The sequence below is a fragment of the Alexandromys fortis genome, unplaced genomic scaffold (assembly GCF_014885135.2).
Source record: "Alexandromys fortis isolate MF-2015 unplaced genomic scaffold, M_Fortis_MF-2015_v1.1 scaffold_4, whole genome shotgun sequence".
Lineage (NCBI taxonomy): Eukaryota > Metazoa > Chordata > Mammalia > Rodentia > Cricetidae > Alexandromys > Alexandromys fortis.
Genome location: NW_026067944.1, coordinates 21,580,052 through 21,607,298, shown reverse-complemented (window position 1 = coordinate 21,607,298; position 27,247 = coordinate 21,580,052). Strand labels below are relative to the sequence as shown.

The 27,247-nt window shown below is 42.6% G+C and overlaps 2 protein-coding genes and 1 long non-coding RNA gene across 5 annotated transcripts in view; 1 reads left to right on the top strand and 2 right to left on the bottom strand.

The window, feature by feature from the left end:
* Positions 1-4,951, bottom strand: part of LOC126505739 (uncharacterized) — a 44,778-nt gene extending 39,827 nt beyond the window's left edge. Inside the window, exons 1-3 of the long non-coding RNA XR_007592975.1 lie at positions 4,509-4,951; positions 2,895-3,013; positions 2,731-2,803 (exon numbers count right to left, since the gene is read on the bottom strand). This is a non-coding gene — a long non-coding RNA (uncharacterized lncRNA). The remainder of the gene's footprint in view (positions 1-2,730; positions 2,804-2,894; positions 3,014-4,508) is intronic.
* Positions 1-10,966, top strand: part of Dcbld2 (discoidin, CUB and LCCL domain containing 2) — a 66,053-nt gene extending 55,087 nt beyond the window's left edge. For 2 of the 3 annotated variants that reach the window (XM_050148964.1, XM_050148966.1), the window contains 4 exons: positions 2,539-2,632; positions 4,958-5,007; positions 6,026-6,163; positions 7,218-10,966. In XM_050148964.1, coding sequence (XP_050004921.1) covers positions 2,539-2,632; positions 4,958-5,007; positions 6,026-6,163; positions 7,218-7,687 — 752 coding nt within the window. In that variant the 3' untranslated portion in view covers positions 7,688-10,966. The remainder of the gene's footprint in view (positions 1-2,538; positions 2,633-4,957; positions 5,008-6,025; positions 6,164-7,217) is intronic. The other variant, XM_050148965.1, reaches the window with a different exon arrangement.
* St3gal6 (ST3 beta-galactoside alpha-2,3-sialyltransferase 6) lies at positions 10,020-25,155 on the bottom strand. The gene is made up of 7 exons (XM_050148968.1): positions 25,031-25,155; positions 23,404-23,467; positions 18,965-19,060; positions 15,324-15,510; positions 15,085-15,222; positions 14,005-14,157; positions 10,020-12,739 (listed from the first exon to the last, which is right to left on the bottom strand). Exons 1-7 carry the CDS (start codon positions 25,077-25,079, stop codon positions 12,653-12,655), a joined length of 774 nt encoding a protein of 257 aa, XP_050004925.1. The 5' UTR covers positions 25,080-25,155; the 3' UTR covers positions 10,020-12,652.
* Positions 25,156-27,247: the final 2,092 nt, after the last annotated feature.

Genomic DNA, 27,247 nt, shown 5'->3' with positions numbered 1-27,247 from the left:
CCACCCCATCCCAACCATCCGAGGCGGGGAAACATAGAACATCCGAGAGAGAAAGAAGGAAAAGCATGCTTGGCGCCAGGCTGTGGTTCTGGGTTCAGAGGATACTGGACTGACCTCAGACTCATGTCCCCACACCGAGGGTTGTACCAGGTCACGTGGTTAGAAATAAAAGTAGAGAGACAGCTTATGAAGAAAGAAACCACATGTCCGGAGTGCAAGTGGGGTTGGTGAGCTGAACGAAGGAAAGCCTCAAAATTGTTGGGGCATCCGGCATGCAGCCCTTATAGGACCTCTAACTGTGCCCACTCTCCTGTTGGTGCCACTGGCTTTTCTCACGCATTCTCTGCTTATATATGAAATCTCGTGTGGGAAAAGCTTCCAGCCTTGATGTGGTCGGTTTCTTTCGTCTTGATGCTTCCTTCTCCAGTCAGGACACTCTGGCCACTTGGAGGTCACTTCTTTCACTGTAGCATCCCACCAGCTCCTTTCTAGAATTTAATAACTACTTTCATTTTCTAAAAATCTGCTTAAATTCAGCTTATTTTCTCCAGCTTTCCATCCATGAGCTTCTTGCCTGTCTTCATCTTCCTTGTAGTATAGGAAAAGCTAGTCAGAAACCAGAGTTCTCTGAGCAATCAGCTGAGCATACCCAGCTTCCGGGTAACAATGTAGACGTACAATGTTTTGTTCAAGTCTAAGCTAAATTGTGCTTGCATAAGAAGACAAAAGCATCTCAGATGTGTTCCTCAGACTCTGTCCACCTTTTTTGTAAGATAGGGTCTCCTTCTGGTCTGGAACTTGCTGGCCAGCAGGCCTCCCAGATATGTCTTTCTCTGCCTCCTCCACGCTGGAATTACAAGCACATGCCAACACTCCTACTTTTTTTGTGTTTTTAACATGGTTTCTGGAGACTGAATTCAAGACCTCGTCTTTACAAGGCTGCTACTTCATTATTCCTGCGTCTAGGCAGATGTCTTAATGTCTGGGTTTTAATCAGACTAGTTATGTAAACCTTATGACATTCCCTCCAGCTCTAAAAACAGTAAGGAAAAGGCTTATTCATTTTTCTGATTTCTGAGTGCTTCCTGGCCTTGGTCATGGTTTTATTTCATCTACTGCTCCTGCTCCTCTTTCTCTTCCTGCACTTAATTTCATGGAGAAAATCATATCATGGTCAGATACTTCCAGTGAGCTCTTCTGCTTGTTCTCTACTAAAACTATTTTAAATACTCCCCATATTCTCAAATGCTTCATCAAGAGCTTTTTCACTCACAGCCCCTTTATCCCCTCCACCTTTTCAAGGCAGAAACCATGAAAAGGAAAATCCCTTTTGGGGGAGCCTGCACACTTAACTCTGCTCTATGCTCTGTCTAAGGCACTGATAAAGGAAGTCTTCTGTGCTACCCAGGATGAAACCCTTCCCCTGGACCTGGACCCAAGCATCTGCTTTCTAAGTACCTGATGTTATTCCACCCTCCCCTGCTGCTCCCTTCTGTGGTGTGTTCTTCCCTTCTTACATACAGTATGGTGGAGGGTAAAGGAGAAGCTATGGGTTAGACAGTGTCCATTCTGAGCCCTCAGTGACCTGTCGGCACGTGCTACCCTGTCCTGCTCACTGGCGGAAGAGGAAAGAATTACTATTCCAAGTAGCTCTGAGCAGACCATTTTCTGTGGGATGAGATGAGGAGAGAAGGTGATGTCTAAGTCCCTGCCCACTCCAGCATCAAGTGTGTTTCTGACTGTTTATGTACAGATTACTTTCTTTGCATGCCTGCACTGTAACCTGGCCACAGCTACAGATGTTTATTATAACATCATTTTTGGTTGCTATTTTCTGATCTATTGTGAAGATAGTACAGATCTTCACTAGATATTCAGGTTTCTTCCAGTTTTCACTCTTCTGGGCATCTTTGAAGATGTATCTTTGACTTGATGTCTTCCCAAGAATAAATTCTTGATGTGGAATGGCCATTCTTAATAGGTTCTTAGACATACTGCCTCAAAAGACCAATCAGAAATACTGTATTTATATTCTTTCTCATCAACAAACCTGCTCCCCGCTGTCCTTTCCAACAAATACACATTCTTTTTTTAATGGCCTCCAGTGCCATAAGCAAAAGTAGCACCTTGTCTTGGTTTTCAATAGTAGTTCTTTGCATCTGAGGCTTCTTTGTATTTTCTGGATGGGTTGGTAATTGACCATGAACTTTTTGCGTGGTTTTGACTTGTGTCTTATAACATACACTCTACTATGTATGCATAAGATGCTTTTCTGGTTTATCATTTGTCTTTCAACTTTTGGTAATTTAAAATCTATGCTGCATCTATTTCAGACATGTTCAGAGGTAGAGGTAGAGGTGGCCTGGGGGGCATGCTGAAGGACATGTTCACAAGCCTGTGTTACCCATTGGTGGCCAGCCTTGTTTCATAAATGATATTTAAGATTAAGTGTTGCTATGCTAAGCCTCAGCTTCTATTTCTTTTCTGTGGTGATTTCTGCTTTACTGTTAATGTGATTGTTCTGTTTCATGGTTTCAGATGTCGCACTGGCTGCCGTTCTTGTTCCTGTGCTGGTCATGGCTCTCACCACGCTCATCCTCATTTTAGTGTGCGCGTGGCATTGGAGAAACAGGTCAGTACCGAGCTTGTTTCTATGATTGATCCTGGGAGACACGCAGTGATGGGGAACATATCCTATATATATAATAATGGAAGTCCAGTACAGTTCACCTGTTCATCTCCGAGGACAGTTAGTTCCTGTGGAGCTCCAATGATAAACGAGGTCTGCGCTGTTCCTGTTGACCTATACATTAAGATGAACATACAGCTATTTGGTAACACTGAAAAAATTAGACTCGCTGGTCTCTCTAACATGTTTAGCAGAGTTGGCTTACCAAAATAAGAAACACTCATGTTTGGCCATATAAATGAAGTACTGGGAAGACCATGAGAGTCAGCCTGAAACCCTCTCTTCAGGAAGGGCAGCTTCACGTTTTGCTTAAAGAAACAGGATCTACTCAGATAAAAGAAAGTAGATGTGTTAATGTTCAGTTTGCAAGAAGAAAATACCATAAAACAAGTGGTTTGTAAATCAGATTTCCTTGTTGTAGTTCTGGAGGCTGAGAACTGGAACCTGAGGTGCTGGCAGATGAGTGGCTAGCGAGAGACCCCTTTGTGGTTCAGACAGTAGAGGGATGAACAAGCTCCCTTCAGCCATTCCTAGGGATACTTATTCCAATGCAGTCATGACCTGATCCCTCCTAGCACCCCCCTTCCCAACACCATCACCGTTTGGGGTTAGGATTCTAACATCTGAATCCTGGAGAGACACAGGCACTGGGTCTTATCACAGTTAATAGTCCAAAATGGGCGAGTTGTTTAAGTAAGGTAGGCAGGATACGCACTGAGTCATCTATGAGCCTGGCATCGGGGTGTACCGATGGAACTGTGGAAGTGCACTCTGAGCTTGGATCACGAAGGGCTTTCGGGTTTTGTTCTATAGATTAGAAAAGTATTTCGTGTTGAGGGAATGATTATAGTCAGATGGCTGTAGAAAGTGGCAGAGTTTGTGAAGTCTGTGTCAGGTGAATAGTAAAGAGGTGAGAAGAGGCATTCAGATGAATTTTGAAGCCAGTTGGTCGAGCAGGTGTGCAGCCCAGCACTTGTTTTACAGCGTGTCAGAAGGATGCAGGACGTTGGCTTTTGGAGTTTGACTAGTAGTGATGCCATGAGTTGAGATAACAGCAGGAGGGACAGGCTTGATAGAGAAAGAAGATGACTTCCTTTAGTCATCCATTCAACAACACTGTATTTGGTGTGACCTTGTGCCAAGTATTGACCCCTTGCTATAAGATCTGTACATCCTAGCAGGCAACGTAAGTGGCTGGAGCTCTTTAGGATCTTAAACAACAAATCACACAGCTATGTGTGTCCTCATTGTAAAGAAGAATAATTTCTGCTTTCCTCATGGCCTGCCTGTAAACACTAACTTGCGTTTAATTAGATTTGCATGTTTTTCTATCAATTGCCTTTCATTTGCTAGGCTTTCTCTGTAAACGGCTCTAAGTAGTAATTCCTTTTTGGTTTTTTATAATATTTTTATTAATTGAGAATTGCATAATTACATTGTGATCATACTCACCCCCCACCCCAATTCCTCCCAGATCCACCCTCCCCTTATTCCATACCCACCCAACTTTGTGTTCTCACCTATCCAACTTAATCAGTGTTTGTCGACTCTTGGGTGTGTGGCCATCCACCTACCAGGGGCAACACCCTTGAAGAAAACTAATTAATTCTCCCTCTTCAGGTCAACAGCTCTTCAGAGGGGTTGGAAATTCATGACCACGTCCCTTCTGTTTGCTGGAATTTGATCTGGCTTGATCTTTACGTTTGTATATTGTGTAAACAGATACACACATACCATGCTGCATGTGTTTTTCTCTGTGCACCCTGTGGTTCCAGGGTTCACAGTCAGGTCCCCAGGCTTGATGGCAAGCACCTCTTACCTGTGGAACCATCTCCGCAGTCCAAGTGAGATTGTTCCTTGTATCAGGAAATGTCCTTTCACTGCCGATTTCCTTATGTATAAAAGGGCTCTCAGTAAATAGTGATTCTTAGCAGAGACCAGTTCTCCTGATGAGGCCAAATGAGAATTCTGAGGTCGGGACTAGGCTGGGAATGGTCTTATTCATTGCACCTGTGCCTTTTTCTTCCTCCCAGACTCTGTAGAACCTTCCAGGCCTGCAGAAACATTCTCCTCCCTCCACCAGTCACTGCTAGTGATAGCAGTGTTTGCTGGGGATTGGGTGAGGACAGCTATACAGTTAAGAGTATGAGAGACTCAAAATTTATCTGTGCCAAAGGACCACATGCTCCTGACTAATAACTGGTATCTGTGCTACCCTTTGGGAGATTTTTACTAGAGGATTGACTGTTTTCTAATTTTTGTTTTCAGAAAGAAAAAAACTGAAGGCACCTATGACTTACCGCACTGGGATCGGGCAGGTAACTTGTGAGTTTAGCTTCTCCGTCCAGTCAGAGAGGTATCTTTCCTCTACTGGGTATAGTGGTGGAAAGATGTTCTCAACCCTTAGTGATGACGCCTCAGTTAGAAGCTAACATGCTCTACTGGAGTGGAGAGATGGCTCAGTGGTTAAGAGCACTGGTTGTTCTTCCAGAAGACCCAGGTTCAATTCCCAGCACCCACATGTTGATTCATAACTGTCTGTAACTCCAGCTCCAGAGATTCGGGAACTCTCATACAGACATACATTCATATAAAACACCAATGCACATGAAATAAAAATAAACAAGTTATTAGAAAAAAATTAACATGCTCCCACCATCTGGTTTGTAAAGTGATTAAAGGGAAAATGTAAATTTCTTGCAACACCCATCGTTATCTTTTCCTCTGAAAAGTTGGTCTTTTCCTGTGATTACTCCTCTTGAGGAGACCAGCCAGGCAGTGTTAATCCCAGCACTTGGAGGCAGAGGCTAGTGGATCTCTGTGAGTTCAAGGCCATACTGATGTACAAAGAGAGTTCCAGGATAATCAAGACTACAGAGAAACCGTATCTCAAAAACAACCCCCCCAAAATAAAAGCAAACAAGACCCGGAGTCCTAGGAACAGTGTATGTATGTGAGTCTGCCATGTTGCTCACCAGTGGGATCTGTTCTTTAAGAACCCCTGAAGGCCTTGGTCATCTGAATTCCTAAAAGCCCCCTTCCTAATGTAACCCTTAGGGAAAAGGCCAATGCCATGACCAGAGTATAGCAGGCCACTGGCTAAACAGTCCAGCCCAGGGACAGCCAAAAAGTGAGAGGTTCTGAGAAAAACTTTTTAAAAACACTGAGGTGGCCCTGTCTGCCCATGGATTAGTAGTGATTTGTTTCTGCATGCACATTGGGTAGATACTGCTGCTAGGCATTCTGTCAGCACAGTCCCCACAAACATGAACCTGGTTTCTATAGAACTGGTCTCTGTAAGTAACACTTGGTCCCTGGCTTACAATCACAATGAAGGTTGGTGGAAAGGCGTGAAACAGTTTCTCCCTGCCAAATCCGTGGAACATGAGGAGACGCCAGTTCGCTACAGCAATAGTGAAGTTAGTCACCTGAGCCCGAGAGAAGTCACCACAGTGCTCCAGGCTGATTCTGCAGGTGAGACTAGGAACACTTACGCTCACTCCAAGGACTTTAGGATTTACAGTATGTTTGATGTTTTTCATATCTTAAGAATAATCTGTGTTCTGGGGCTGGAGAAACAGCTCAGCACTTAAGAGCACTTGTGGTTCTTGCCGAGGACCTGAGTTCCATTCCCAACCATCTGTAACTCTAGTTCTGGGTGATCAGACTCCTTCCAACCTCTGTAGGCACCAGGCACACACAAGGTACACAGACATGCATGGCTCCCAACCATCTGTAACTCTAGTTCTGGGTGATCAGACTCCTTCCAACCTCTGTAGGCACCAGGCACACACAAGGTACACAGACATGCATGTAGGCAAACATTCATGCACATAAAAATTTTAAGATAAACTATGTTCTGAAGGTTAACTTTTTCAAATGATAACCTTGAGAGAACAAATCATTTCTGCTTAGATATTTTGTTCATAAAACAGAAGCATTGCTTTCTAAAGACCCTGGGTATTCTATCTGTTAGCCTGGGGGGGTTGGTTTGCTAGCCCAATAAATAGGCAAGCCCAGGTCTCAGTGAGAGACAAGGTGGACGGCTCATAAGGAATAATGCTCACTGTTGACCGCTTACCTCCGTATGGACAAATGAATGCCAATACGCAAAATAATAAAAGGTCAGGAAAAGCTGAGAGACAGCGCATCCTGCTGTCCTCGTACATGTCCATTCTAAGCATTTCCCGATAGTTTCAAAGGGAAGAAGAGGTGATGTTTCCTGAGACTAATCTTACTCCACTAAGAAAACACTACTTCTGTGCAGGTACTGCTTGTGAGTCTAAAGAACAAATACTTGATGCAAAAGGATAGAAATGAAGCCTTCTGTTGTGTCAGGTTACTACTGTGAGGTACTAGACAACACTCATTTTTCAGCTGGTCCCTGTGGGTGGGGATTCTATAGTTTTACATTGATAAAGATAACAGTGCATGATGTAAGGTATGGTTTTTGCAACCTGTAGCTGTCACCTTAAAGTATGTACTCCGTTTTCATCAGATAAGCATCTCCTTGTGTCTTGTACAACAGAATATGCACAACCCCTCGTGGGAGGAGTCGTGGGCACGCTCCATCAGAGATCCACCTTTAAACCTGAGGAGGGAAAAGAAGCAGGCTACGCAGACCTGGATCCCTACACCTCTCCAGTGCAGGAAGTGTACCACGCCTATGCGGAACCGCTGCCCATCACGGGGCCTGAGTACGCAACCCCGATCGTCATGGACATGTCAGGGCACCCCACAGCCTCAGTTGGTCTGCCCTCCACGTCTACTTTCAAAACAGCAGGGAACCAACCTCCTCCCGCTTTAGTGGGAACTTACAACACACTTCTCTCCCGGACTGACAGCTGCTCCTCGGGCCAGGCTCAGTACGACACCCCGAAAGGTGGGAAGCCAGCCGCTGCCCCAGAGGAACTGGTGTACCAGGTGCCACAGAGCACCCAGGAAATATCAGGAGCAGGAAGGGATGAGAAGCGTGATGCTTTGAAAGAAATCCTTTGAAGGTGGTGCTGCTTTTGACGAAGCATCCATTTAAAGCACATGGCTTTTTAATCCGTAGTGTAGTGATAGTAGAATGTATTATGTATCTGTCACTGACGTGGTTAGGGGAATGTGGTGACCGAGGTACAAGAAACTACTTACCTTGCCATCTTGCTTTAAAGGTGTTACTGTGTGGCACAGTTCCTGCTTGCCTGTTACACTTCAAACATCCTGTTTGTTACTACTGTAAGACACTATTTTTAATACCGAAAAAGCTCCCTATAATGCACTTCAAAGAACCTGAGAATCACTGAGTATTTATTACCAATGCTGCAGGTACATTAATGAACTTGAGATGGTTCTGTAAGCCTTGCTGGCAATAATGCATGGTACTGTTCTTGAAATTATCAAATGGCTTGAAATTCTCCCTTTGTGAAAGGTAGGTACTATCATGTTCTCCTCTTTCAACCCTGTATTCCTGTCTGCAATCTTTTCTCCTCAACAGCGGTCCATAACCATCGTCATAGCTGCAGGCGTGTGCACTGCTCTGTATTTCCCTAGGAAGGTGCATAGCTGGAGCACATGGCCTTGCAGTACGCTGGGTGACTGACTTCTCCTTTGGTAACACTCTTTTAACACCAGGTGGCTCAGGACCTGGTCTCGCCTCTGCTCATCCCACCCAGGACCATTTGTGGCCTCATTCTATCCTGTGTTTATAAATGCTGGTGGTCCCTTTCAGTAGGCAGTCTTTAGGTCTTCTTCCCATGGAAATGGGGGAGAAGCCACTTGGTCCCTCCACTCCCCTCTGCAGAGATATATAAAAATTGAAGGGAGACTAAACTTAGTTAACCTCCTTGATTTTATTTACATACAAGCCCAAATACAAAAATTTTCTCTGAGTCCCAAGGTATTTTATAATTTTTATCATAATTTGTTTCTATTTTCTTCAGTAAACTATTACAAGAAAAAGAAAAAACCAGTATGAACCAGACCTGATGGCTCAGGCCTGCGATCCTAAGACCTGAGAGGCTGAGGCATTAGGATCCCAAGTTCAGTGCTTTGAAGTCTAACTTCAGGATGAACCCAGGCTACTCATAAAATCCTGTCTCAAAATAAGAAAGGGGCAGGGATATTGTCTTAGTGGTTTGTGCTTGCCTACAGTAAATGTGAGGCCCTAGATTCAGTCCTAGTACTAAAAAGAGAAAAGAGGGTCAACATGCATTCTTCAGTTGTGTCTAATTCTGTGGAGAGAGGCCTAAGTGTCAGACCTGGTTGACCAGTGTCATCACTTTTGAACTGACACGATTCTCCCCAGCAGCTTGTCACTGTTTGAGCATAACCTGCCCAGACTCGTGTCAGATAGGGTTGATTAGATATTATAATGGGTTAGCCTACAGTGCAGAAACCACCTTCTCATATCTGTAGGCTGGCAAGATAACTGAAGAAGCCCATCAGATGTAGACATAAAATTCCGTATCCCTGTCCACAAACCTGTTGGTTGGCTTAGTTGTAAAGTATATCAGGCCATCAGGTCCTGGCCTTTTTCCTCAGCTTATACCATCCAGGTTCTGCATTGCTGAACTTTACTAAATTTGGATAGTGGTAGCCAGTATTGACTCTGCTCCCTTCCACAAGTACATCAGTATTTTAAAACATTGCTTCAGAAACAGAGTTGTCTGTTTCTGCAGGTTCCCTGCCTTTGCCCCTAATATGATTTTTTTTTTATTGTAATTTGCCTTTTGTTGAGGCACAATTTCATTCATTGAAAAATCAATGCATATTTTGTTTCAAGGTAATGAAGCAAAAAGCACAGATATTAAACTCGTACTGAAACATTTGAGAATGTGTAAAGCACACGGTGCAGTTGTCCCTTTTCAGGTGGGAGCAAAGTAAACGATTTGCTGTTTTATTTTTATTCATGCTTAGTAGGCAGAGTATAGTTTTCTTGGAGTCCGATTCCCATTGGAAGCTTTAAGAGAGACATTTTGAAGATGAAGTCATTTTCCCAAAGAAGCTTGCTATTTTGTGTAACTGTGTCTCAGATCATTTTCCCCAGAACGTTCTTAAAATAAAGCTAGGCCATGTTCTCGTATGATGCATATTGTAAGACTTGATTCATATTGCCACTGTGCTGTCTTCAGCTCTACCAATGGTTTTCATAAAATACCTGGTTATTTTTATATTTTTTTTTACTTTGCAGATGAGCTGAGCCTAATTCAAATGATTTTCTCTGGTTTTGTATTTTTGTTTATGTAATATAGATTGTTTTTGGTTCTCAGTCACTTACATGTCTGATACAGAGCTTTGGAAGACAATCAAGTAAAATGTGAAAGGAACCTTTTCTTGACCAAACTCTTGATTTTTTTTTAATTGTTAGCTTGAAATACTCAATACTTAAGTCACTGTGGTTTTATTCAGTTTTCCTTTTCCTGATAATACAATTATAGAAATATATAGTCAGCAGTGTGGCAAGTGTGACCTTTGGAGGTTTCAGAAAATTATACTGACTTGGCTGTTACTTGATCTTTGGAAGCAGCACAGAGAAAGATGTTAACTCTGGTTTGCATTTTATCAAATGCTGTTCGTAGATCCAGATAGTTCCTGTTGAATGTGCCAGGTCTAGTCCAGTTATTTCATTCATGTTTCACTGTTTGCACTTTGCATTGAACAATGGGTTTATTCGCTGTTCACTGAGAGAATTTATACAGTCATGACGGTTATGATGTGTTCTACGTCTGTGCATCTCCTCTCCCTGTCCCAGCGACGAAGTATTAAATATGGTTGTGGCCACAGAGCTGTGGTCAGGGATTGAGCGAGAGCTTCTTTGCCTTGGCTCCACATTATCACCTGGGGAGTAGAAAACTAAAGCAGACAAGACCACTAGAAAGAACCCAGAGACTATGGGGGATTAATGAAGCTCTGTAGAGGAGCTGTTAATTCTGCCTTTTGGTTTTGAACTTGAAAAGTCCCTAAACTGCAAACCTAGGGGGTTGGGTGGTTAGAGAGTTAGAGAATGTTTTAAGTTCACTGTGGCACCGATTCTTATTTAGTCCAGCTTGTGTGTAGTTTCCCTTGTTTTCCACTTTTGGCACTGGGAATGGTAAAAATAAAACATGTATTGCAATACAGAGGAAGTGAAAATGGCTTGACTTTCGGTTATATTCTCCCAGAATGTATTTTCTTACCTCGGCATGTACTGTAGTCACTTGATATTTGTATATGTTGCTAGAATTTAGGCTGTTGGAAATAGTGAGATTCTAATGTGTTTTTAATAAATTATATATGTGTGTCTTGCTCAGATTATTTGGATTAAATAAAACAACCTTTTTACTCCATAAAATGCCAGATTTCTCAGCATTGACATCACATTTTTATGACCAAGATTATAGTGCTTAAAGCATCATTTCAAAATGCTCCCGTTGTTCTTTCTCCTTTGCTCCCCGTCACCTTCTCTGCCGCCAGCTCCCCGCTGACATACCACGAACATGAACCTGGGCAGCCCAGCTCCCTGTGGCCATGCAGTGAGAAGGAAACACCTCATGAACACGTAGAGTCTTCTAGTGCCCAGCTTCCACCTCTGAGTTACGAAGCTGGGCATTGTTCTAGTATGAGCTAGCCTCACTACCCATTCAACACAAGAGCTGGTTTTCAATATTTCATTGCTTGTTTTCCTGGAATTTAACTCTTCACGTGTACTCTCTTTAGGGAGGCAAGTTGGTTGCCAGTACGACTTACATTTCCCATAATGCTTGCTGCTCCAAGGACAGTGACTCTTGTTCTCCTCAGATCTCCGATGGTATCTGAATCCATCCTTGCCACCTCTGCTAGTCTTTTCTCCTCCCTTCCTGCCCCCGGCAGCCTTTGCTTGTGTGTATTAACAATTACAGACTGCTTCATGGGCTAACTTTTGTTTGTGGTTCATCAGACTTTCCTCTAGTGTACCAGAAGTGGCCTAGTAAATGTTTTAGTGAAGGCTAAATTTAGTCATGAAATGCTGACTTTTTTTTTATACAAACAGAGAATCAGCTGGAATCTTAAGGCTTTACTGTCATTGGTTTACTTTTCTAATTTGCTTCAAATAAACATTTAAGAGTCAGTGGATACATTACACTGGGAAAATTACTTAAGTTTCTTATTCTTGCCCTTATCCCTGCACTCCAGAGGCAGAGGTAGGCCCATCTCTGAGTTCAAGGCCAGCCTGGACTGCACTGTAGTTCTAGGCCATCCAGAGCTAAACCTTGTCTTTAAAAAAAAAAAAATGTTTTTTTTTAATTTAAAAAAAAATGATGCTGTAGGGTACAGTGGTACACAATTGTAATCCCAGAACTTGGGAAGGTGAGGCAAGAACCAAAGTTCTCGAGGCCAGCCTAGGCTACATAGTAAGAACCTGCCTCATCCCACCCCCCACAAAGAAAATCTCAGGACGCTCATCAAGGTGAGAGTGCTCATCTTAGCATATGTAAGAAAGACTGATTTACTCCCCAACACTGCAAGTCATTACTAGTTTACTTAATTGCATGGGGAACTTAATTAAACCACTCTGAACACCACACCATGGACTTCCAAAACCAAGTGGTTCTAGTTTCCTGCACCTGGCCCTCAGTCATATGGCAGGAATAACAAATAATAAATAATTGTCTCAGAATGACATGTGACCATCAAAACTAGTGACATCAACAATCACCTAGAACTCTAAGATGAAGGGACTACAAAAAGGTATTTTAAAACACCTCAAAACACCAGCTTGTTTTAAACAACAGTCAAAACTTTAAATAGTTCCCTGATATCATAACTAAAAGGTTTGTTTTGTATTTCATAAATACATTCACAGAAATTAAGCTGGTGGTTATAAATCACCAGGCATCAACAGACAATACATATAATAATTATTTGATGAGTTCATTCAACATATTTAAAAATAAACTAAAATTTTCAGTACAAAAATAAAACTAATACTATTTAGCGTCATCCTTTGAATCTGTATGGTCAATCTTGAGTCAAGTTGATTACCATATTTTTCTCTATAATTCTCTTTAAAAAAAGCTGCTCTGCAGTCACATTGTGATATGCATTCTGAAAAAGAAAATGAAATAGGATTGTCATCAGGAAAATGATTACCCTTAGAACAAATGTTGAGCTTTTCCCTCCAGCCCTAGCTTAAACATTTGTCTCATGTTAGAAGAACAAAAGACAGCAGTAAAATTCATCATAAGTATCATTTCCCCAGCTGGGGTATTCAGAGGCTGTTTAACAGGGCAGATTTCATGAGTTGCTGCAATATACTTTAGAGCAAATCACCCATTTCAAATTTTTAAACATAACATTTTTGTGTCATTTATGGTGTATCATTAATCTTAAGAACTCTCAACAGTAGGAAACACGTTCTCATTCAGAACTGGACCCTCAGGATCAAGTCCACCAGCATCAGTGTCTGATGGAGAGGGTCATGGCCTGGTAAAGAGCTCTGCCACTTAGTCACCATGAAGTCTTTCATAGGGTTCCATGTTTCTAGACCACCTGTCTACTTAACTGAAAGTTAAGTAGTTAATTACTATGACCATAGTGATGATTTGGTGAATTCCTGTGTCTCAAACACACCAGCTGATTATATTTAAATAGTGTAAAAAGGAAATCTCAAATAAGACTCTGTCCCTATTGGGGTTTGATGAAACAGCAGAAACCGTGGGGGCTATCCAAAGAATCTGAGATCTATAAGTTAGAAACTGTTGCTATAGTAAAATGACCTTCAGACCAGGATCCTGGATTCAGCATTTGAAAGCTCAAAGGTGTGAAAAGGGACACATGGGTGACTGGGGACAAAACTCAGTTAAGTACTTGAAATGACCAGAGTTCTACCTCCAGCACATATGTAAAAAGCCAGGTGTGGTGGCATACACCTGTGATCCCAGCTGTGGCTAGGTAATGACAGGCTGATCCCTGGGACTGGCTAGTCACTGCTTAGTAAATTCTGTACCAGTGAAAGCATTAAAGAAACAAGGTGAGTTGCTCAGCCTAGATATAGTAGGGAGGGCCTTGGACCTTCTCCAAAGCCATGCGCCTTACCCTCTCTGAGGATTGGATAGGGGGATAAGTGGAGGGAATGGGAAGAGAGGAGGGAGTGGGAACTGGGATTGGTAGGTATAATGAAAAAAGATAGTTTTTCTTTTAAATAAAAAATAAAGCTAAAATAAAAAGAAAAACAAGGTGAGGAGTAACACATCACATTGCCCCGCAGCCCCCAGAGACACCCATACATGTGTGCACCCACAAACATGATGAACACATTACACACAATTCTTAAAGTAAGGCTTTTCTAAACAGTAAAAAAGAAAAATTACCTTGTTCATCAAAGACATGGTGGCATTCCCATAGTAGTGTAAAGGACTGTTTGGGTTGTTAACGTTGTACTTGAAACCAGCAAGGTGAACTTCACTGCATATGTGAAATGCCAGTGTGAGGGCAATAATTCCTGTCGTGGGGTGTTTGGGTTTCTAAGAAGAAATCAGTAACTTAAAAATACAAATAAGCTACATTCTTCCCAGACATACCTAGTCTGATGAAAATGGATTTCTAAACATTAAAAAGAAAAATAGTTAAGTCATCATTATATCCTAAGACTCAAGCCCCAAAGAGTACACAGTACTCTAAAAAGAACATACACTATGGCTAGTATCTTAGGAAGTCTCTAAAATACAGCTGCAGTTTTAGCATAGAGAGCAGTTGTGAATTGAAGAGTATCCTGCTGTGGTTGTTTGATCCGAAACAAAACATCGTAACATGAGTGCAGTTGCTATGGAAAAGGCAAAGCCTTAGGAGAATTGAGACTCTAAATAAAATGTAAGGATGCTCCGTTTACTATGGCCTCATGATCAACACTGCCCCTTCCTCTTCCCAGCCTTTGAGATATGAGTACTCTAACACACTCCCACAATGGTTGCTACATTCAGTATGTGTAGGACCTTTCAACCCTGAGCTAAGAGTCTCTTCTTCCTAAGTGGCATACCTCCGCTATTTCGTGTAGCATGAAGCTGACTAACACAGATTGCTTGAGACAATTCTCTCTACTCTGAAAAACTACTTCCTTGTCCTAAAGCTATTCTGCACACAGGGCTGCTGGGCACCCACCAGTCATGCTGGCCTTGCTGTACAACTCTGAAGATGAGGTTGTAAGAAATGAATTATTGAGCCTTTGGAAAAAGAATCTGTGAAGACCGCACAAGCACAAACACACCCTCCCCACTTTATTTTGCAACCTGTAAAACATCTGGTAATATCATCTGGTGTTTAATTTCTGCACACAGTTGTAGTCCTAACACAATGCCATCTAAACCATGGTCCCTGGTTTCCAAAAGCTCTAATGTCCCTCAGTCCCCTTCGCTAGGTCTTTAGTTCAAAACTAGGTGATGAAACATACATACCTGATCTTTGGGGAAAACTTTGGGAAAGTGAAGCAGGTGATGAGCTGCTTCTCTGATAATGTACGGATCTAAAATTCTGATTTGGTATAGCTTATAGATCAAGTTTAAGGCTGGCTTCTTCCAAAAACCATTAGTGTTCTGAAATAAAGGACACAGAAAATGGGATGTTGTGAATACATTTTTTTTCTTTAAGGGGAAATACTGAAAGTAATTGGAACCAAATAGTTTTGCCAACTTACTATGTTGTTACCACTGATTACTTCCAAGAGCCACCTTAAATCCTGTGGCTTAAAGACAATGAGAACTGCCGTGGCATTGGGATCATTGTGAGTGGGATCTGAAAAGACAGACTCTGGATAAAAAAGCCTGAAGGTTGTCCTTCTCCCAACATCCTCTTCATGTCCTAACACAGGACCATTATTCATTCTGCGGATAGTAAGACAACAGTATATACAGGATGAGTGGAGTATGAGCCATTTTTGTCTGGTCCTGAGGCTTCAGAATTGAATGAGCATCAGTCATGATTCCTGCACTCAGAAGCACCAAGACAACTGAAAAATATTTTACAGTGATGACCAGGGAGATGATTCCTTCATGAGACAGTCGTCTGTGTTCAAAAACTAATTACGGCGTCAGTCATTCAGTTTGATCTACACAGGACTAAAAGAAATAAGACTACAAAAAACACAGAAGTACTATAGTTAGAAGAGACCTTGAGGGATAATCACACAAACCAACCTTGGATTTGTAATTAATGGCCCTGAATTCCTGAGAAAGTTATATGTCTATAAGCTATATAACCCAAAACTATATGGATGTGATGGAGGAAGGTCATTGGCTAATAAAGAAACTGGCTTGGCCCATTTTATTGGTTAGAACATAGGTGGGTGGAGTAAACACAAGAGAATGCTGGGAGGAAGAGGGAGTGAGCTCAGACTCGACAGCTCTGCTCTCTGGAGCAGAGATGCCAGGCTTCCCTCTCCCAGGCAGCTCCGACCCAGGATGGACGTAGGCTAGAATCTTCCTGGTAAGCGCACCTAGCGGTGCTACATACCTTATTAGAAATGGGCTAGTCCAGGTGCGAGAGTTAGCCTAGAAGAGGCTAGATAGAAATGGGCCAATCAGTGCTTAAATTAAGGAACTATTGGCTTAAATGAATACAGTTTGTGTGTTGTTATTTTGGGGCATAAGCTAGCAGGCGGCCTGGGTGCTGGGGACGCAGCCCCGCCGCACTTATTACTTGGATGTGCACCCATGTGACTGATGAGCCTGAAGAACCATTTAAGTTAGTGTGAAGACCCAGTGAAACTGTGTTCTGGGGCTCAAAAGATGGCTCAGTGGTTAAGAGCATTTGCTCTTCATCCAGAGGACTGGAGTTCAGTCCCCAGCACTGATATATGCTGGCTTCACAACCATTCCTAAATCCAGTTCTAAAGGATCCATTACCCTCTTCTGGTCTCCACGGGCAACAGGCACAAACATTCTAAAATTAACTATATAAAAATTCTGTATCATACAGAATTGAGCACAATTAGACAAATTCCTTTGGCTAGTGAACTATAAACAGTAAAAAGATCTACTGTTGGATCAGTGTATGCTTAAGGCCAGTGTCAGACAATCACTGTTTGTGCACACAGTATAAAGGCATTATATGAAAAAGGAATGTTTTGTTTCCAGAACAATGTCCCCCAGCGGATAAATAGCGTTTTACCCTTTTGCCACCAACTCTGTGTAATGCAAGACGCTTGCGATGGCTTTCAAAAATGTCCCCATGGTGCTCCCTACAAAGGCTTGCCGAGGTTCTAAAAATTATCAGAATTAAACATCTGTAAGTGGGAAAGAAGAGAAATCCAACTGTTTTATAAATTACCACAGCTCCTTCAAAATGGGTAATAAACAGGAAGTAAGATGACCTTGCTATGCAGAAATCAGCTTGCAACCCAGACAGTCTCCAGGCACACTGCAAGGTCTTCCCAGTGTGGTCTGGTCACCATTTACAATGGCTGCTTGAAGCTATTCCTAACATACGGGGCAGGGGGTGAGTTAAGGGAGGGGGACACAGACAGGGAGAGAATTTTACCTAGATAACAACCTTAGCTCCCCTTCCATTCAGACAGCAGAGATAGAAAAGTTCCTCCCCCCCCCCCCATACTATGATTAAGGAACTATTGGTAGCTGTAACAATTTCCATTACAGAAAACGAATCACCCTTGAACTCTTGACCCCGGGGCCTCTTTTTATCCCACCAGCTTCACTACTTAACTACTTTAACCTTATGCCTTCTTAGATTCTGCAACCACCACCAGGGCCCAGTTCATTTTCAACTGCTCGGAAGATTTCTCAATAGTTGACCATACTAGTTTCTCCCACTTATCTTTCATTCTCTCCTCAATTCATTCCAGTTGGGCTTCCTGCCATCTCCCACCTGAAGCTTTTGGTCAAGGGTGACAGTGACTGCTGGGCAGACAATCCAGCTGGCCCCCGTCTGCCCTTGCACCGCTTTTCATCATAATTGGACCTAAATGATCCCTCTTCCTATTGGCAACTGTGGTCACCCCGTTTTCTTCATGCCTCACTGGTAGCTCACTCACTGGTAGCTCACTCTACGTATTAAGAGCTGCAAACATCAGGGCCAGACCCTCTCACGTGCAACCCCAAGAGCAGGGGTTCTCAACCCTTTCATTGGGGTTGTATACCAGATGGTCTGCATATCAAATATTTACTATGATTCATAACAGTAGAAAAACTACAGTTATGAGGTAGCAACAAAAGAAGTTTATGGTTGGGGGAGGGGAGCACTACAACATGAGTAACTGTATTAAACTGTTTCACTAAGCCCTTGGTTTAAATACAGCTCTTAAGACAGTCACTATTGAAAAGTTTTGCCTCTTTATGTGACTGTCAACTTCCCTACTAATATCTCAAAGATAACACAGTAATACAGAAATTTTTATTTTCTTCCAAACCTGAGCCTAAACTTGTTTCCCAAACTTGCTATATAATGAATGCTGTAACTCCCCAGCCAATCAACGGAGCTTCCTCTATTTGCAGTACTTGATCTAATGAAGCAGGAAATCCTGATACCCCTTTTTCCGTAACCCCTTTCTTGTCTGCCACTTCCCCACTTCCCATCAATGACAATTTTACCCATGTGTCTACTGCCTCGATACAGCAACTTCTCGTTGACGCTTCCTACCATGCCTTGTCCTTCGTGGTCCATGGTCTGCTGCAGCCTGGATACTTTCCAGACACCAACAGCTCCTACCTAAAATGCTTCAAAAGCTCCTAAAGGACTTAAATTAGCATACAATCTTTTAATCTTACATGTCCTCTATAGCCTGTTCTTTGCCCACCTCCTCTGTTTCTGGTTAGACCACTCTCTGAGCTTGGGTTGTCTGCTGCTTCTCACAAAGTCAGGATGAAAGCTTTTGAAGGACCTGCAAAACATCCTCTCTGTCTAGAGTGTTCCCATTGTCTTCATCTAGCTAGTCCTATATGGGTCCTTTGGTCTAGCTTAAATTTCACCCTTTCCCAACTAGTCATTTGATAATTCTATTGTCTGTACTAAACTTACAATATCTTCTTATATATCGCTTCTTATATATTCCCCCTTGCTTTAGAATATAAACTTCACAACAAGAACATTCTTATCGTGCTATGATCTCCCCTGTGGCTAACTTTGTCCCTGGCATACTAAGTGGACTTATTAAATATTTGCTAAATCAGTGATCTGAAATCTAGTTCACTGTGCCCAGCAACCAAGGCAGATAGCTATATAATCAGGTGCCTAAACAGTCACTTTTAAGACACAGCTATGCTAGAGTGGGAAACCGCACTCTTTTCGAGCAATTCTAGGTTAGCAAATAGGTGCTATGTTTACCTTATGATCACATCATAGGAGTCGATTTTTTCTCCTAATGTCTTATTCTTCAACACGCCTCCATTACCGACCACCACACACCTTTTACACGGCACACTGTGGAGCAAACAGACAAGTGTGAGACTGAAAAATCACATTTATGATTTGGAGTGATTCCAAGAACCCATCCCTGCTCTCAAGAACTAAGTGAAATTTCTTTTGTCATGCAAGTAGAAAAATAACCAACTGTGCCTGAGGGCCAGAGACTCAGGAAAAACAATGCTGTTGGGGAAAGCATAGCATCATGGTTGATGTCAACCCTTAACAGCTCATGCCCACGTCCATTCTCTCCTGTGTTCCTTAACATCACCAGGTTGGAGAGAGGAACCTGATAGCCCCTGACAGACAAACGAGGAAATGAATTTGAGGGGGAAATGTATCACTCAAAGTCCAAACTCCGAACAGGGGGGACTAGCATTTGGTTCTGAACTTTCAGAGTGCCAAGGGTTTCCATCAGCATAAACTGCCGGGTCCTGCTAGCCTAGCTCACATTACATCGCTATCTCCATTCTAAACCAGTATTCCCCACTCCTTATCTGCCCCCGGCTTTCTCTTGCATCATATGAGTATGGAAATGACCAGTTTGGAATGTGGTAGAGGAAGGGCGGCTTTCTGCACCCTGCCTGGGCCCTCTTGAATTTCTCAAACATGACTGCTTCTTGGTGTTTCACCCAAACACACACTCACTGTACTTCTGAAAAAAAAAGGCTTTAAATAGAGCACAAAGGGTACTTCCACGGCAGAGTCAAACCCTGAGGTGGCACAGCATTGGCCCTCCGCTAAAGTGACCCTGGCCTGGGATTTTCTTGCTCTGATCATCATCCACTAGGCCTAGGAGACGAGCAGAGGAGTCTGCTAAGGGCTCCTTCCTAACAGGGGAAATCTAAAGACAAACCTGGTCCTCAAGCAAGCAGCAGAGCCAACCCCCAAATTCTAAGACTTAAACCTTAATAGCAGAACTGTACAAATGCTGTGCAATATTTAAACCTGGAGAGTGTAGGAGTGGGGAAACATTTTTTAAAACCCAGATTGGGTTAAGAGATGATGTATGCATTCTGTAACCAAGTTTAACATATTTTCAGAGACTTGCCTTGCATATTTCAATGAATTATGTCATGTTTTAACACGGATATTACAAAAGCACTTCTAAAAATATAAAATTCTTTGCCTGGTTTAGTTATATTCATTCTCTCCCCCCCCCTCTCTCTCATGTGTGGGCACAAGTATGGTAATCAAGAGGACAATTTATGGGCATTGGTTCTCCCTTTCCATCATGTGGGTGCTGGCGACACACAGATCCATCACAAATGGCAGCGAGCACCTATACTGACTGAGCCATCTCACCAGCCCCAGTCCCCTAAACATTCTGACACCCTTTAACTAGAGGCTCTTAGTTCTCAACAACTGTGCGTTCTGCTGGCATCGGTATCTACTTCACCAGATAAGAACAAGAAACAACAGTTTTATGGCTATCTTTAGTGAGGCTCAGTGGGCATGGAAGTTATGCTCTCTGAGCTTAGGTGAATTGAGAAATTGAGGTGTGTGAGAAAGCACAGGAGCAGCACAGAGAGGCGTGGCTGGGCTATTTATTTATCTCAGTTGACTTCAGGAGCATCCGTGGCACATAAACACTTGGGGACCAAAGAAACAACGGAGAAAGCTCCTAAAAAGACTATCACCATGCTTCCCTACACCCTTACAACAGGACATACTTTTTTATTATTATTACATTTTGCTTATTTAGTGTGAGAGAGAACACTCGGGTATCTCTTTTCACTCTATGTACCCGAAGTCGAACTCAGGATGCCAGGCTTACTAGGTGGGCACAAAATGACCTAGACAACAGGCAACATCTCCCCTCCCCTTTCTAGCCAGCCATGGCCAGTGCCTCAGTTGACCCCATGAGAGTCATCAGTGGTCTAGAGGGCATATTTAATGATCGATTCTGAGGGTGGAGAAGGAGGAGACAGTCTGAAAAGCTCCAGTTTGTGAGACTTGCCAATCTCCATGATATAAATAATGGTTCCAGAGGGCAAGCTTCCAGCTAAAACTGCTAACTTTGGAGCTGGCAAGAGATAGAGCTCTCCCATGTTGGCCCTTCTGGCTCCAGCTCATCAGCAGGTACTGTGAACAGTTATGTGTGGCTTCTTGATAGCTCGACAAGCAGAAGGCAAGCCTCACAAAGGGGTTCATGCCCTTATTCCTCTTCCCTTCTGGTAGGAATGGAGACATAATAGGCTGGACCCCAGCTTTCATGTTGAACCCTAAGGAAGAAGCCATGAACTGAGCAACATCAGAGTCCAACACAAAGAAGCCTTGGCTCTGATGACCACAGAATTTCTAGGGCAGGCCTGCAAACTTCATGCATGAAAAAAAAAACACATGAGAAAGAGGAACGTATCCAGCTTACAAACTTAACTGATACTTTGCATTTTCCCCTTCACAAAGAAATCTACCAAAGCATTAGACACTTTTGATTTAGTTATCTGAAGCAAACTAATATGACCTTAAAACATTTATACTTGAAACAGCAACAAATTTTTTTTTTCTGGAAATGAGAAAGAGGGCAGAGAAGATGAAGGTTTCCAGACATAGCCTAATGGGAGTGGAAGCATTAGTAGCAATGTAGAGGAAACAGTGGGGACAGCCCGATCGAGTCAGAAAAAGGAACAGATAATGGCTGAAGATCTCTCTCTGCCTGAGATAGCCAGGAAAGCAGCTGAATCAAACAGTCTAGTAACAGCAAAAGGAGACAAGGATGAAACTTCTACTTGCTGACTCTCAAGTACGACAATTTGCATTTGCAGAACAGTTTACAGATCCCTGCTCTTGCTCTCTGCCCAGACATCTAAGCATTGGAGCTGCAGCTACCTCTGTTCTCGTCCTCGCTCTGCCATTTCCCAGCTAGAACAAGCTGTCTGTCTGTCCAGCCTTGCTCTCACCTTTTGCAAAATTAGAGGAAACTGACCTAAAGGACATAAGCCAACCATCTTCACAAATCAAAACTCTACAAATGAAAACTATGTAAAATATGAGATGTATAAATATATGTCTCTCTGTGTGTGTATGTATGTGTACATGCACAAGACTCCAAACTCTTGATATGTGGTAGCTGGGTGGTAGTGATACATGCCTTTCATCTCGGGGCTCGGGAGGCAGAGACAAGAAGATCTCTGAGTTTGAGGTCAGCCTGGTGTACAAAGTAAACAACCCTGTCTCAAAAAACAAAAACCAACTTCTTGATATGCAATAAGTTGAAACTGATCAGTCAGTAGGTAGCATAGTTTTGAATTACCAATTATAACAAGTGGCAATAGACCAACCATACATGTTCCATATTTCCATAATCTGTGTCTTTCGCAGACATGAAAGATCTCAATAAAATGTAGCACTCCCATCCAACTCAGTGCTCTAACTTCCCTCTCCACGTTCACGTCTGTGTCCACTACAGTTTCCACGGTTCTCAAGGAGCACCACTGCACTCTTGGACAAGAAGAATTCTACCATTTCCCTTCTTAAGTACAGGATTGATCTCCACAGACCATCTCATTCTTTATGCTACTCCATGGTCCAAATTCTAAATTGTATCCTCAAACTTTATGAAATAAGCCCACCTTTGTAAAAGTAAGCCTACCTACCAAGACATCCAATGGGTTTTCTATGGATTATCTTGGCAAGAAAATTTTCTCCACACAAAGCAACATTTATAGATATAAGACGTATACCTAAGTAAGCTGTCTGCTTTCTTCAAATGTAATTCTCAACAAAAAGGAACAGAACTGCTTTAAAGTTCAATAGTCAACAATTAGGAGCCCTGGGCTGGAGAGATGGCTCAGAGGTTAAGAGCATTGCCTGCTCTTCCAAAGGTCCTGAGTTCAATTCCCAGCAACCACATGGTGGCTCACAACCATCTGTAATGGGGTCTGGTGCCCTCTTCTGGCCTGCAGGCATACATGCAGACAGAATATTGTATACCTAATAAATAAATAAATTTAAAAAAAAAAACAATTAGGAGCCCTGGGGATACACACAGAAGGTGTGGGGAACCACTGTGGATGGAGGGTCTGCACTGGTTAGCAGTACAGGAGAATGCATTCTTTCGTAGAAACAAATTAAGAGATGATGGACATGGGTCAAAAATACCATGGGTAGAAACTCCTGTTGTTCATCACTAAACAGTGTTCAACACTGAAAACTGAGCCAGCCAATGCTGCAACTTCTATATTAATTTCATAACTTGCTTACTTCCAGGGGAATAAGAGCAGAAATAACTATTGGAGTTTTAATAACACACACATCCAGTAGAATCCAGAGTATATGTACTTTGCATTTCTTAAGGTAAATACTTTAAATCACTGTAAATAAAGCTGAAAGTCAGAGACAAAGAAATAAAAACTCACTTGTCAAACTCATCAAAGAGTTCACAGCTCTTCAGTTTTGAAAGGACAGTTCGAAAATATGGCGCTGGAAAACAAATACAGCATTATGAACAGAAGGCTAACCATATCTTCCCAGCTCCCCAGCTCCCAAACTCTTTCTAAATGCCATGGCTGTGTTGGAGATGATCAGTGAAAAATTGACAACTTATCTACAGTTTTATCACAATACTCAAAAAGCACACTCAAAGTAGTAAATATTTTGAAGTTATTTCCTGAGAGTGAGGATAAGTGTAAAAACAGTTACAAAGAGTAATAAAAATTAGCAGTCAGATGATTCTGAACCATAAAATGGAACTCAGTGAATTTAAACCAATTAGTTAAAATCTCTGATACGCATACATACGTGTATAATACACGTATATATACTTATATGTATATACTTATATATGTGTGTATGTGTGTGTGTATGTGATTTCATATATTCCAAGCTAGCCTCAAGCTTTCTGTGTAGCTGAGGAGGCCTTAAAATTCCTGATCTTCCTGCCTCTCCACCTCTCAAGTGCCAGAATTACAGGTATGGACCACAATACTTGGTTTCTTCAACCATGCTAAGTAAGCACTATATCAACTAAGCTACATCCTAGCCTTCTGCAAATCGTACACACACACACACACACACACACACACACACACACACACATACATACATGTGGGCAATTTTAAAGCAGAATCAGTTGAAAAAGTAAAATATCACAAAATTATAACTGGCACCACTTGGTTTCTTAAGGCCTCCCCAAAGTCTAAACCTTCTACATAAGTCCCAAAATGCTCTCCATGAATGGGGAAAGATTGCTGTCTTGTTAATAGGCGGAATAATTCCTTCTCGATTTAATGAAAATAAACACCTACTAGTTAAGGGAAAATGGTAAGGATCTAGACCTTGCTGCTGAAATAGAAGAGAGGAGAACTGGGGTTGGGGAGTCTCAGTCAGCAAAGTGCTTGTGTGCAAGTATGTGACCCTAGGTCAGTCCCTGAAGCCCATATAAACAGCTCGGTGGCCTGTGCTTGCCATCATAGCACAGGGGAGGCTGTGACCGAGGAGACAGAGATCCCTAGACTCGGTGGCCTGTCCACTCTAGCCTACTTGGTGAACCCCGGGCCAGTGAAGGAGCCTGCCTCCAAAAAAAAAAAAAGGAGGGGGGATCTGAGGAATGACATCTGAGATCTTAGGACCTTCACATGTTCACATGTATATGCACGTGTGTCTACATGAACACACAGACAAAGGTGAGATGAAGAAGCTGGGAAAAAGCTGCCCTTTAAGGTTATCCTGCTAATTCTAAACTATAATAAAGTTAGGCATGTGAGCCCAGCTAAGCCCCACTGTGACAGAACAGAGGGAAGTCCATTTTCCCCAGTACCACCACCCCTACCACAAACACAGCAACAAAACAAAACAACAAAAACATTCATACCACTTTTGCCTCTATACTACCTCTAAAAGTGTATTTATGTTTAAAACTTTAATTTTTTTTTCTTTGTTCTGTCCCCACATCGTATCTCCTGGGAGCTACTAGGAAACAAAAGCATGCAGCTGGCATCCAACACCACACAAATTAAAAGGCAGGATAAGAACACTGGGACTGACCTGATGACTTTATCCCATAGGGTAAAACATAATTACTGGTACCGTACATAGAAGTAATCCTTGCAAAATCAGATGTACACAGAAAGGGGTAAAACTGGGGAAAGCTGGAAGGAAATAATAAAGCATGATCAAGTCAAGTGTCTGCTAGATTTCTAAACATCTTTGAAAACAACTGAAACTTATTACAGGGGATGACTTAGGTTGGGCAAATTTTTTTTAAATAATTAAGATAATACTCAAAGGTTAGAGCTATGCAAATTTCAGGCACAGGAACCAAAGTTATATTACAGTGTAAGTAAAACCACCCTCTAAGTGCTGGCCAAGAAGTTGTATAGGTATTGATGCTAAGCTGTTCCAAACTTAAAAAGTGCCATATGCATAAACTATACCTACTGTAAAAACAAAGATATAATGAAAGTTAAATGTAGCGGGAGAATTCAACTCTGCCCTAAAGTCGCTAAACTAAGCTTTACTCGAGAACAAAAACTATGGACATCTTTCTTCTTGCTACATGCTCTAACTTCAAGATGTGCCCTGTGGAGCTGGGCGGTGGTGGCATACGCATTTAATCCTAGCACTCGGGAGGCAGAGGCAGGCGGATCGCCATGAGTTCGAGGCCAGCCTGGTGTATAAGAGCTAGTTCCAGGACAGGCTCCAAATCTACAGAGAAACCCTGTCTCAGAAGAAAAAAAAAAAAAACTGCCCTGTGACTTCCATACCTCTCCTCAGAATGTCTGGTAGAGACAGGAAGAGCCGTTGCAGTATCCAGCACAGAATACAATCAGTCAACACCTGTTTAATAACTGCCTGAATGAATTTTAACTCCAAATCAATTTTCAAAGGACCATTTTAAAGTAGGAGAGGTGTTTATTCGTGTTATTAAAGAGAGGGAAACAATCTTAAAGGTCCCATTCCTAAGGTATTTTCTCCCACCAGAAAGACTGGAATTTCTGGGGCAGGACCTGCCGAGTTCTACTGCAGACCCCACGTGGGCACTATCTGACCCCACCATCAGCTTTGGGCTAATATTTAAAAGGACAGCAGGAAACCAGAGTAAGGCTGGGCTTTCCTAATGCCGCACGTCAAATGGAAAGAGCCGTCAACTGAGAGTGCAGGCCTTCAGTTTGATCCTGGTCGTGAGAGCTGCCTTATGAACTGACATTGCATCTTGGCAGAGGAAACAGGGAAGAAAGTGGCCTTCCCTGGGCCAAATGTGTGGCTAGGCTTCAGAGCTGGCTGTGACTGCGGCCTTAAGGCAGCCACCCTGCAAACGCCATTTCTATAAGTCAGTGTTGATCCCCAAGTTCAGGACCTACACTGGGGAGGGGGAAGTGCCAGGACACTAGTTCAAGCTTGGGGGAGAAGATTCAAGATCCTCTCCTTGGAGAAGCCGAGCTCGAATGTGAGGCTCTGGTAAAGGGCTTTCTACTTCCAAGCTGGTTAGGGTGATAAGACAGGAATGAGACCGTTAACTAACAAGTCTTCCAAGCCAAACCTCTATTCATCGCTTACAATGACTCTCCAAATGCAATAATTATCTGGCACAATATCTCAGACATATTAAGAGCCTCAATAAGTATTAATTTTACCTGTAATACGTAGGATAACCATATTAAAAAGCACTTTTATCACAGTGTGGCTCCGCGATTGTTACTCCTACAAAAGCCTGCTATAATAAGAATGGGCGGTGAAGTTCCTGCTTTGGGAGGGAGCCACCAGTCCACAGAAGACGAAGCTGCAATCCTGATTCTGAGGGAAGGAGTCCTCCACCCAGCCAGGTTCCTGAGCAGAGCTTCCTGATGCTTCCTGGCTTTTATCCGTCTCGGAGAAAGTGGCATCTTCAGAGTGCACTGTGCAAATGACAAATGCATGCTTGCCTGTGCCTTTACTTGCAGTCTTAGATGCTCACTTAGCTGTCTTGAACAAACACTTAACCTTGGGGCAGGGGTCTCAACGAATATGTTATACAATTGAACATGCCGAACCGAGTTTGGCGCTGTTTTTGCTCTCTAGCAGTGTGTGGCCCAGCCATCTATCCGAGTGGCAATGCACAGGAGAAGACAGCTTTGTAGGTGGAAGGGTGAACTGGTAGACTACAAATCCCAGCAACCACAACGCTCACTCACTGTTCACATGACATGTAGATTAATCATTTTGCATTCTACATAGTTCTATAAAACTCAGGGGATTTGTGTGGTGTGTGTGTGTGTGTGTGTG